We start from the raw sequence: 13448 nt of genomic DNA, 5'->3' as shown, positions 1-13448 counted from the left end.
CACACAGCGCAGCTAGCCGCCGTTAGCTAGTAGTTCTTGGGAGGAGTGATACAGCAAAGATTGGACTAAAACGAAGATATGACGGGATGGCTTAAACCTTCTCACGTGGCAGTTCCGGGCTTCTCAGCACAACCATGCACCGGGGAAAAGGGTTGCTTGTTTTCCTTTAACTTATATCCCTTTCAGCAATTCAGTAGCTAATGCAACTCATCCCAGTCGGTGTTTAGGTCAGCCAGGGGGGATATAGACTGCCAGCTACTGCTAGCTGACGTTACTTTCTCTGTCAGACTTGGGTGTGTTCCAGCTGCAACTTAAGGAGTAACACTTTCCTCCCACGTATAGAAGTATCTTCAATGGTGAGTGAAAAACAAATTAAAAAATGTATGTTACGTTGACTGTATATGTCCAGCCTCGGGCAGCGCTATTATTTAAGAATACGTTGACTAGGGCGGCTAAGTGGCGCAGTGGGAAAGGCGCTCGCCACTAATGCAGGAGATGCTGCGTTGCTTCCGGCTTGGCTGGTCGTTCATACTAATACAATTGGCAGTATTAGGGGGTGGGAAAGCCGGTGGGTGGGGATCGGACGTTGTGGACAGCGACTCCTACAGGTCGGTTGGTGCGCCTGTACAGCAGAATCAGGAAAGTATCGGGGGCAGCGTTAGCCTCCCACGTGCTACTCCTCGCCACTGAGAGATTGCGCTGTACAGGTGAAAAGATGCGACGGCTGCCTCCTCGTGTACCGGAGGGGACACGTGATGCAAGGCTTCGTCCACATTGCAGCCGACCAGTGGGAGGCATGGTCTAGCAACGTTCGAGACAGGGGAGGGAAGAATTGGATAATACGAAATTGGGATGGGAGAAAAATAGAGAAATGGGGAGAAAAAGTAGATAAAAAAAGAAATACGTTGAATGTATGCCCAGCCTCGGGCAGCGCTATTATTTAAGAATACATTGACTGCATCGGCAGTCAACGTACTGCATTGCCCTACTAGTGTTAGTACATATCGATACTGAATATTTAAAACTGCTTCGATACTCATTTCCCGAAATACCGATACTTTCTGCAGTATCGGTACCAGCTGGCGAGTGTTCTACAGTAAGTTGTTGACGCGCTGTTCCGCCTGCTCCGAGTCCAGCCCTCCCCCTCACAGAGCAGTCTTCAGTTTGTATTTGTAAACAAGAGCTTTTAGCTGAAAATGATGGCAAATGCAGAGCCTCCGCAACTTGTGCTTGTGGATAAAGAAAACAGCAGAAGTGCTGTTTGGAGGTACTTCGGGTTTGAAGTAAACAACGAAGGACAAGCTAAAGCTTCCCCAATGCTATTTGCAAGCGGTGTTACAGAGCAGTGCCAGCGCGGATCTCCATAAAGAAATTAAAGAGGTTCGTGACAGCTGCTCTTTCAACGTCACTGTGACTAAAGCATTAAACCATTAACTCTAGTTTAATACATGATACGTTGTCTACTGATGGCGCATAATATCAACAGCTGATTCGTTGTAACGTTACAGCTACCAGCTAACGTTAGCTACTGCTAGCAGTTAGCTCCCTTAGCTTAGCTGGCCACCGTTATAAATACTGCATGGAAATGGAGTAACGTTAACGTGTAAACGTTATGTCGAGGTCATACAATACTACAGTCGACATACGGTTAACGTTACCCCGTTTCCACCAAGTGTTTAAATAGCAGCAATCTTGTTGAAAATGTAACATTACTAAAATGCTCCGAGCATAGCCTCTCTCTCTCTCTCTGTCTCTCTCCATCTACCACTACCTCTCTCTCTCTCTCTCGCTCTCTCTCTCTCTCTATCTACCTCTACCTCTCTCTCTCTCTCTCTCTCTCTCTATCTACCGATACCTCTCTCTCTCTCTCGCTTGCTCTCGTTATCTTTAAATAAAAACTGTTACTAACTGTTCAGTTTGTGAGGTACATGCAACACAGATTACAGTGTTTACATCTGTCTGCTTGAGAAAATACCATGTTCTGCATTTGCAATAAAAATGATTGAAGTGAGATGAACAGTTATTTTTAAATGTGTGATCTAAAGATAAACAAAGGGTTTTAAAAGTGTTATATTTATCTTCTCTTATAGTACCAGACTCGAAGCTGAGGAGAATCAACCAGGAACAAAAGCTAAATTTGTTAAAAAAAAAAAAAAAAATAAAAAAAAAAAATATATATATATATATATATTTTTTTTTTTGGGTATCGAAATGGTATCGAAGTATCGATACTTTTCAAGGTATCGTATCGAAGTCGAAATTCCAGTATCGTGACAACACTATGCCCTACTGTTGATCGCCTGTGCCCTACTGATTACATCATTTTTTTTTTTACTTCGCTTTGAAATATTATAGTGAAATATTTTGCACTGTTTCGATTTATCTTGTTGAAATCCTCCAACAGGCTCTTTTTTGTAAGTTGAATGGTTTGCACACCCCTATGACAGAGCATACATGGTACATCCCACCAGCTGACCGCGCAGTTCACAGCCAGGTAAATCGAGGCGCCACGTTTCTTTTTAATTGTGACGATTTGACATGGAGGAGGACAATCACAATGGACAGACATCAGAAAGTTATTCGCCATGGGCAGAGATAAAGCGTTGCAGAGTAAAAATGAGAGAGGTAAGAGTTGTAAGACGGTCAAGACCCGCATGAATTTGAAGAATCTCCCATCCCTTAACCACAACATTACCGGAGGAATTAGCTGCTAGATAACGATAGCCATGTAACATGCTTACCAGATATAGGGTAGCCTAGCTAGGACCTGTATACAGTAATAGCCTATCTAGTAATTTTTATATTCTGCAGCTGTCTTTTGGAACAGTCTGCCCAGTGACTTGAAAATCGTCAATGCTGTTAGATTCAAGTCCAGCCTGAAGACTGAATGAATGAATGAATGAATGAATGAATGAATGAATGAATGAATGAATGAATGAATGAAAACTTTATTTAACAGATTGCAGAATGGGTACAATACAGTACAGCTCAATACACACAATTATTAAGGGGATGCAGACCAGAGAAAGACGTTTGTCTTGTTTACATCAGGGTCCCCCATTTTCAATTCATAGTGACATTTATGACATACACAACATACATGACATTTATGGCATATGGACATACATGACATACAGGTATTTAGTACTGTTACATTTGTGACATATATACGATATGCAAATATACAGTACTGTTACCCATAGATCCTGACAAAGTATATACATATGATGGGCATGGCTCAAAAGGGACCAGTGATGGGCAGTAGCTAGCTACTAGCTACAACTTTTGAACCAAGTAGCGTTCTCTGTAGCGCAGCTATTTTCAGAATCAAGTAGTGACGTAGCATCAGCAAAACGCTACACGCTACTTCGGTCCTGAGAGTGTCGTGTTCTCCGGTCCTGCAGCTGGATACTATTGGAGAAAACCCACATTGGGGTCCCCACATGATTTTGGGGCCATGGAATGTTTTGTGAGTTACATATTTAAATACATTTGGTCATTTAGCTGACGCTTTCATTCAAAGCAACTTACAAATTGTGTACAACAAGTCAGCAGGAGTGGTACATATCTAGCAGCCAAGGATAAGTAGTATTGTTTGTCTAGCAGTGTCGAGCTTGAGTGTTATACTCTGAGTACATACTGTACTGTAGTAGTATAGACATATTAGAATAGTTGGTGGTAGTATAGACATGGTAGCATAATAGTAAAATGCAGTAAGACAGTTATTATTAGTTAAAATTCAGATATTGAAGAAGTGTGTTTTTGGTTGATAAAGTGGGCAGGTTTCAGCTAGGAGAGGGTATCAGGCAGCCAGAAGATGCAGAGTTTAGGGATAAATAATACATAAAGATAGAATAGAAAAGAAAAAGACCATTACTGCATCAAAAGTAATCAACAAACTATACTATAAAAACTGATCAAACATTAACCAAATGGTCTCTTTCTTTTCTTTTGTAGAGGCTGCACCCAGCTAAACTTGCCTTCCTGGGCCCTCATGCATCAACGTGGACTTTGAACTTGACCTACTTCCACACGTAAGCACGGAATGTAGAACTAGCGTACGCACAGGGAAGTCGGCATTCATCACACGTGCGTACGCAGGCTCTATGGTCCTCCGTGTTGATGAATACCACTTTGTTCTACCGTCAATGCTCGTGCATGATTATCCATATATGGTCATGAAAATGAGGAAACACCCCCCATGGGATGTGAAATAATGGACCGACCCGAGCGGGACTCCGAGAAACTCCACGGAGAATTCACTGCTGTCGAACCAAGAAGACACTATCGCGTATTATGATTTATGGGATAAATAAAAGGCGGACTTGTAAACGGTGATGTCAGATATCAACGGCTCCCTAAGACCATTGCTGCAATTCTGCCTGGACAGCTCAAAATACTAATAAAGACCGTTCGTTGACCACTGTTTGCCGTTGGTTGTGTGTCATTATAACCGTGCTTGTAATATGAATGCCTTTATTAGTTGTGTTCGATTGGCTATATGATTTTTAGATGCATCTATTTTGTTGTCGGCTAATAAAGACCGCGCTGGAATATGACTGCCTTTTCCCGTGTTGTTTGATTAATACCCCAGGGATTAAAGTTCTCCTCAATTTTATTCCAAATCGCGATGGATCTCCCGTCAATTTTCTACCTGCTGCATATGATTTCTAGAGGCATACTACAATCTATTTTGATGTCAGTATTGGGTAGCCTATATAAACAATATAATACGAGAGCATATACAAGAACAATGAATCTCACTGCATGTATGATAGCCTGCCTTTCAATACATGAACTTGAATCCCATCATATACATAGTCTGTCCACTATAGTGTCATTGCAATGCGTTTTCTATTCTTTCTTATACAGTAAAAAGGGGGAAGAACACTATATTAATATGACCTGTATTCTGCTTACAGCTTCGAAGTTCCACTTGTTTCGTTTAACGTAAAGCCTTTTAAATATAATCAAAACGTTCCCGTGTTTCTGCGGTCTGCGCAGAATAATAACGAGTTGAGCTTTATGATTTATGATGAATTGAAAATGGGGGACCCTGATGTAAACAAGACGAAAGTTGGTCTGCATCCCCAATTAACAATTGTATGTACTGAGCTGTACTGTACTGTACCCATTCTGCAATCTGTTAATAAACTTTTCAATCAATCAATCAATCAAGCTACGCGGAGCGCAGTCAGTCAGTAGCCTACACCCCGTATATTCCGATAACGCTATATAAACCATGCTGCATTCATTCTGAGAGAAAGATCTATTATTCCAAATGCTATTTATAGGGTTTTGACCATAATTACACTACTGTTGCTATTCTACAATGAACTATAATGAACTACGGTTCGTACAGAACATGCCGGTGTTATTATGCACAGAAGCTCATTTCCTTGTTGTAATAATATATTCTACCACTGGGAGCTAGGTACGCCAGGTCTGAAATGTGCGTAGATGTAAGCACGAAGTCAAGTTCAAGTTGAAGTTGATGAATCCCACTCTTTGCTTAGAAATGATCGTACGCACAGGGTAAGCACAGATCTGTGCGTAGAACACGTTGATGCATGAGGGCCCTGGATTTTGTACATAATACAAGTTCATGTTAAAAGGATGACACAAAAAGCCAGACCGAGGGCTTGTTTCAGTTTTATAATAAACAATCAAACTGAGCATTTTTTTTGCCTGCCTATTTGTTTGGTGGAAACTTGATAATGAAGTAAAAAAAAAAAAAAAAAAAAAAAAATGCCGATGTAGCTAGCTATTTTTGCCATGTTCTTGTAGTGTAGCTTGCTACATTTCTCTGGGGATAGCTTCCATTGTAGTTGAGCTATATTTAATCGAGAGTAACTTGTAGTGTAGCTTACTACATTTTCCAAGTAGCTTGCCCATCACTGAAGGGACTATAATTAACCTAGACACTCAGCAAAAAGGCACCCTTGCATGTTTATGAGTCTGTTATGTATAAATAGTAAATGGTATATGTGATGTGTTGTGATCTGATGTCATGTCTGTATGATGCATGTCTAAGCATGTCATTCCTATCTATATATTTTTTTTAAATCTATTCTATTCTACAATTTTATTGCACTGCACTATTGCACTATTTTACTCTATTTTATCTTGCTCCTTTTATAAAATAATTAAATAACATAACCCTAACCTAATCCTAAAACCAAAATAAAGTAAAATTCTTTTTTTTTACAAATTCCACCCATTTTCGCCCAAAAACCGGCCAAAACCAGCCCCCCTGTGCCCTAGTAGAGTGCTGGGTCTAGATACGCCCCTGGTTGACTTTATGCCCAGCCTCGGGCAGCGCTATTATTTAAGAATACGTTGACTGTATGCCCAAAAATATATATATTATTAATTAATTAATTAATTTATAATTATTATTTGAATTTTTTTTACCTTTAACACATTGAGTGCCACGCCCCTTCCAGGAAGTGACCACTTCCGTGCCGCCCTTTAAACCCATGTAAACGTAGTTGTAGTTAGTAGAACTAAATCTATATTTTATAGTATCGCTATGGGTCTAATAACACCGTCGAGTCTCATTGAGCTACTTCTGATCAACGTGCAAAAAAACAGATAATTTTTTCATCCGTACATTTCCGTTTGATACCGTTTTGAATATGAACATAGTCTGGCCGCTTCTGAGCAATTCCAGGGAAAAGACACGAAAACAGCGTTTTTGTGTAATTCAATAAACATGTTGTAATTTTTCGCCTGATTATCGGATCTTCCTGAAATCAATGCTAGATCATCACTATTATCCTTTGTGGTGCACGCATGCAATGTGGTTTAGACCGGCGCGGCTTTCATATATTGTGTCCTTACCTGGTCTCTGAAGTAATAGAAAAAAAATAATCCAATAATCTCATCGCCATTCCAGTTATCCACAGCGATCGTCCCTCCGACGTAATTGGGCATTGCTCTTCAACGGGCGGGCGGGGTCAGTTGTCCAAGCCATCCCTATAAGCGTGTGTTTTGCCAGAGTGTTTAGGACCCGCCCCCACGCCGCAGCTCAGTATAGAAAATAAACGAACCCATTTCTAACCGGGTGCATTACTGGCCGAAGGCGTTTTTGGGGGGCGGTATAAAACCGTCTGCCAGCTTAGACACACTCAGAACAGTATGCACAAGGTGCCCCGCTGAATTATGAATGGATATAGATAATAAAATAAATACCGTGACAGAAACGTAAATCTACGTTTCCGGCACTCAACGATCGGATGACAGAACCGTAGATCTACGTGAACGGCACTCAAAGTGTTAAAAAAGGGCCTCGCATTTAAATCTCGCACTGGGCCTCACATTTCTCCCAGACGGCACTGTGTGTGTGTGTGTGTGTGTGTGTGTGTGTGTGTGTGTGTGTGTGTGTGTGTGTGTGTGTGTGTGTGTGTGTGTGTGTGTGTGTGTGTGTGTGTGTGTGTGTGTGTGTGTGTGTGTGTGTGTGTGTGTGTGTGTGTGTGTGTGTGTGTGTGAGAGAGTTTTTATAGTTGAAACTTTATAAGTTCAGTCTAATGTTTTTGATTTAACGTTCCGCTGTGATCACTTTTTCCTCTAACAGAATAATCACCTCTTTTGTCATTGTCAGCTCTTTGTTGTATGTTTTTACAGTGTGTACAATAAATTGTTTTTTTTGTGATACAAAAGCCTCTGTTCCTCTCGTTCCTTTGAGTTACTGTAAATCCCCACACAGGGTTTCCATTCAAGTTCAACTGTAAGACTGTCTCTCACATCATCATCACATCATAATAACAAAGCCATGTCTGCTATCCTGCAGTTCACCTTCAAGGTGTTAAGTGGGGGAGGGGTTATGTGTAATGCAATGGTCCCTGGGTAAAGTTGTGCATCATGCATCGTTAACAGAAACAGCTCCAAGCTTTTGACGCCCTCTGGCTCAGTTTGTGACGGCTTATTTTGAAGGAATGAACCTGTACTTTCATATCATGTAAACAACAAAACCCGAAAGTCTGTGCCTGGTTACATTTGATCTTGTGAATGTAAATGCAGCACACCCTTCCTTCCCCCTCCTCCCCAGGCCCAAACAGTAGTTTCAGCTTGTGTTGATAAGATAAGATAAGATAAGATATTCCTTTATTGATCCCCTTGGGGAAATTCAGGCATCAGAGCAGCATGGGGGATGGGGAGGGGAGGTACAGGTAGTAAAAAGCAGTGTAAACAATATAACAAATCAATATGCTTAACATAACATAATTAACTCTGGACATGTGCATAATGGTCAACAAGGTGCAATATGAGGGTATGTATGCCCTCTCAGTTATATTTGCCATACAATAATAGTTACAATATAATCTAATCCAATAATCTAAATCTAATCTAATATATAGTCTGAAAAAAACGAAATGATAAATGCTAAATATATGCAATAAATAATCTAATAATCTAATAATCCAATAATCTAAATCTAATCTAATATATAATCTAAAATGCTAAATGCTGAGAGGGAGGAGGAGCCACGGCACATTTCTCCAGTTATTTTGAAACGTCTTGTAGAAGATGACAAAAAGGCAGCCTTCGGGCAAGAATAAAGCCATCATCATAATTATGTTCTCAAATCAATGAGTAATCATGTTTAACACATTGGGCGCCGGGCATTGTGCCCATCTTATACCACTCTCTGCCAGCACTGTAAACCTATGGAGATGTTTACCTTCTTTGCAGGGCTATACCTTTTTAAATTGTATTGCTATATTGACATTACTATGGCCCATTCAACATCGATTATCTATCGTTCAGGATGTGGGAACGTTATATTTTTTCATTCATACATTGTTGTGTTAATACCTTCGAGAATATAAGTATGTTTTTAATCTTTTCTGCTGTAATTCCAAAAACAGTAGTTATAGGCCCTGAAGCATATAGATTATCGATTGGCGTTTCTTTCCTATACATGATATATTAACAAATTCAAATGTATTTGATCGGTATACATTATGCTTCATCATGCGTGAAGGAAAGGGGGGGGGGGGTCGTTTATAATTCCTTGATCGTCCGTAACGGCTTTATTTACTATGGCTTGATACGTTGATCAGATGGTTTGCAGTGAAATTAATAAACAATCGGGCTGAAAATAACGTTACTGTCCTCTTACCGTTCGCCGATGAGACTGGAGGAGAAAGATCCCAATTATTTGACGCCGATCTCCTACATCCATTTCCGGTTTGTATGGCGCAATAAACGCCAAAATCATATTGATTATTGCGTTATGGCAGCGATCCATATGCACTATAGTGTTTGTCTGTAGTCCCGTAGCAAGATATTACTGCCGGAGGAATTTCCTCGACGCACCGATCACAACATCCGGTTTTGAGAGTGTAACTCGCCCGACCATCCACCAGGCGGCGGTATTGAGGCGTTGCAGTCTCATTCAGGGTCCCGCTGCAGCACCGGAGGTTGGCTGAATGAATTATGAATGCCATGGCGAAAAAATGAAATATTGATCTAAAAAACGCTGTACAGCGTTGTTGGCATTCAACGCATGGCGGGCAATAATGCTGTACAGCATTTTTGGCGATCAATATTACCTATATTAAGTGTAGCATTATGGTGTGGCGATGAAATGTATCCACTAGGTTAGATGAGGCTTTGGTGCAGCGTGGCAGGTACGCAGTGAATGTGCTCACGTGTGTGTGTGTGTTGCGCACACGTGTGTGTATGTATGTGTATGTGTGTTTGTGCGTATATGTGCGTGCGTGCATAACCTACCTGCCACTAGGGAAGCCATGCGAGTGTCCATCGGCAAGTCTTCATAGGGAGACACCTCAAGCTCGTCTTCCCCTGTAGAACACACACACAGCATCAGCACCACACACCACACCGATATTGCACTGTGTCAGTTGTCAGTAGCGGCACCAACTCAGAGTAATAAAACCATTGGCTTGTGTAATTCCCTACATAACTCTGTATGGCCAGATGACACTATCATAAACTACCCTGTCTCCTTTACCCAGGGCTTAGGTGTGTTATGGTCTGTCTTGACTGTAATGGGACCAGCCCACACAATGGTGGGTGCTTCTTAAGGTGCCCTTTCTTAGTCAGTATGTTGACTAATTGGCTGGTCCCAGTCAACTACGATGTGTTTAATCTCAGAAAACCAGAGCCGCTCTCATAGCATTCTGGTGGGGGGAGGGGGGTTTCACAGTGAATGCTCACAGACCAGGCCAGTTAGGTATATTGATATTATGGTAATGTTGGAAAACAAATGTATTTGAAAATATTTTTTTCTCTTATTTGACAATGTTTGACAAACTTTTATCATTGGTCATGTCTGTGGTATATTTACATTGGTTAATTGTGCCGTGAGTTGGATTGGATAATGGTATCACCCAGCAGCCTATGATATGCAGGCTCTTAACAAAGGGAGGGTATTTGAATCCTGTCATTTACTCAAAATGTCAGTCATTCTTGTGCCTAAATAAAGAAAACGAAACACGACCTGTATGCTCCAGTACTATCCTCTCTGATACTCCAGTCCTATTCTAAGAAGCACCTAATTTTTATGAACAGCGTGAACTCCCCTTATAGGCGTACAACCCCACCTCCTTGACAAAAAATGAATACATATATAAAATATATATATATGGTTTTAAAATATTGTGAAATTGAAAGGCCATCTCAACACTGCCTGTGATCAGACGATTGATAATAATACAGCAGTCTTGTGTATAACATTTAAGATGTGTTAAATGAGCAGTTCACCCAAAACACACACAAAAGAATACATATTATTTTCCTTATCCTTGAGCTCTATTGGACATCTCTATTAATATCTAGTCAATACCTCCGACCCCCGGCAAATCATACTGAAACTATCTGGATGGATAGATAGCGCTCCATGTGAGGGCACATGTTGGTTTTGTGTTTTGTGTGATCTGCCCCTTTGAATCAATTCTTTGTTTTTCATGTTGAGTTCTTAGTGAAAATATTTTTTTTGACTTCTCTGGCATTATAAAATAAGTATTCTGACGTATGACTTTGATGAACACTAAATTTAGAGAGGTATATAATTAAATTAAATTAAATTAAATAAATATTTGACAGATTTGTCAATTAAATGGACTACTAGATCAGTCCAAATGAGTCTTATGACATTTAGTTGACGGAGCTCCTGCCGTTAGATTCTGGTCCTGGACCTGTTGTAGACTGCCACCAGAGCCACCATGCTTCATCACCTGGCTTCAATCAATAACGGGTATTGATTCTGTATATAATGTCTCTTGTCTGCTGTGAGAAATAAAGCATTCTGTGTCAGTCGTGAGCCATATCGAATCAATGTCCACTTCACAAAACCACTGATTCGGAGCTTGAAGGCTCTTAGTGATCACACCACAATACAATACAATACAATGCAATTTGAGCAATACAAACAAACCTTAGGGTGAAATACACAAGCATATGTCTGGATGTACAGCTATGTACCGGTGCATGTGAAATCATTTACTTATTGCATGTCCTTGTAGTTTTATATTCAAAATCGATTATTATCTTCTCTACTCCTGGAAAGTGCCAACCTTTTAAAGAAACAAGCAGATTCTCCATTCAATAAAAATATGATTGTCGATTGTGACATAATGCCACTTCCCCCGGTCATACTGTCCTCCTGCGGGCTGATCTCACTGGTGTTATCTCTGGTCAATAATGTACATCAACTCCCTGCACCCGACCGTTCTGTTTAATTAAGAAACACATCAAACCACGGAGGCGAAACACAATCCTGACATTGTCTCGTCTCGTTTCTAATGCATGTGTCCTTCCCCTGTTGTACGGGGATGTGAAGCCGCACCATACGAAGCTACTGGCTGCCTTACTGTCGCTGAGCAGACATGTAGCTATAGGGCTGATGGACAAAATATCATATCACAATATGTTTCTTAGTTTTGACAGTACAGTATAACAGTATTTGACAGCATTTAGTTTTCCAGTACAAATTACAATATGGTATGACATATTTTACGTCTTTATCTTGTAATACAATTGTCATGGTACTATTTCTAAATTGGTCTATTTTCAGTTGTTGTTTCTTAACTTTTTTTTATTTATTTTTTTAAACGTATGCAAGGATTTTCTTCTGATAAACTTATCATACAAGTACAACAGAACATACAACAGTATATGTTTCTAAATCTCATGGTTCAACACATATATTTTTAATTATTATATATTGTATTATATTATTATCATTTGCAGTGGGGAGAGGAGGAAGGAAAGCAAAGAAAAAAACACACACACAGAGAGAAAGGGTAGGGGGGTTGTGGGAGAGACAGAAGATAAGGGAGGAAGGGGGAAAGCACAAGGTGATAGAGAGAGATACAACGGAGAGAGACACGTTCTCTCTCTCTTTCTGGACCGTCCTGGTGGTCAGAGACAGGTACAAACAGAGACAGAAGTAGGGCTGGGCGATATGACGATATTATATAAATATCGGGTACAGTTCATTAACGATACACTTTTTTAACGTATCGTGGATATCGTGATGTTTTGCCCAAGAGGATTGTGTCGCGTCAATCTGGTCCACACCCGTTCAAACTTTTGAACAACGCCGCCCCCACACACACTACTGCATCAAAGTTACTACTTATTATTAACAAAGGCATTCGTTTTGTGGCATTAACGTTATATAGTTACACAATCAATAACATCAGCGTATTAATTATTTACCCAAACATAGCAACGTCCGATGACGACATAGATAGCAAGCGTTACTGTTCATATCTCAGCCCGTGCTGAGTTGTGCGTGCCAATTCTGCGGTCTGTTAATAAAGTTTTCAATCAGACAGATGTATGGAAAGGTGAACAACCAGGCTACTGCTCTACTGCTGGTGTGAACAACCAGGCTACTGCTCTACTGCTGGTGTGAACAACCAGGCTATCGCTCTACTGCTGGTGTGAACAACCAGGCTACCGCTCTACTGCTGGTGTGAACAACCAGGCTACTGCTCTACTGCTGGTGTGAACAACCAGGCTACCGCTCTCCTGCTGGTGTGAACAACCAGGCTACCGCTCTACTGCTGGTGTGAACAACCAGGCTACCGCTCTACTGCTGGTGTGAACAACCAGGATACCGCTCTCCTGCTGGTGTGAACAATCAGGCTACTGCTCTCCTGCTGGTGTGAACAACCAGGCTACCGCTCGCATGTGAATCTATGTTTTGTGGCACTTTTTTGGTGCTTTGGACCTGGTCTGTTCCAGGCGACACAATCACACAGTCGCAATTAACTTACAACCAACGCCACAATTCGTCTCACTTTAAAAAACAAAAGTCACAAATGGACTGCATTTATATAGCGCTTTTATCCAGAGCGCTTTACAATTTGTTCCTCACATTTTACCCATTCACTCTACACTTGGCGGAGGCAACCATGCAAGGTACCAACTAGAGATGTTCCGATACCATTTTTCCCTTTCCGATCCGATTC

At 40.8% G+C, this 13448-nt stretch overlaps 1 protein-coding gene across 1 annotated transcript in view; it reads right to left on the bottom strand.

Annotated features, from left to right (window-relative positions):
• The window catches only part of gfra3 (GDNF family receptor alpha 3), a 187804-nt gene that overhangs the window by 101149 nt on the left and 73207 nt on the right, over positions 1-13448 (bottom strand). Inside the window, exon 3 of the mRNA XM_084331511.1 lies at positions 9739-9810. Coding sequence (XP_084187637.1) covers positions 9739-9810 — 72 coding nt within the window. The remainder of the gene's footprint in view (positions 1-9738; positions 9811-13448) is intronic.

The sequence above is a fragment of the Notolepis coatsorum genome, assembly GCF_963971535.1.
Source record: "Notolepis coatsorum genome assembly, chromosome: 16".
In the NCBI taxonomy this organism is placed as follows: domain Eukaryota; kingdom Metazoa; phylum Chordata; class Actinopteri; order Aulopiformes; family Paralepididae; genus Notolepis; species Notolepis coatsorum.
The sequence above is the reverse complement of the archived record's forward strand: the minus strand, read 5'-3'. Positions and strand labels throughout refer to the sequence as shown.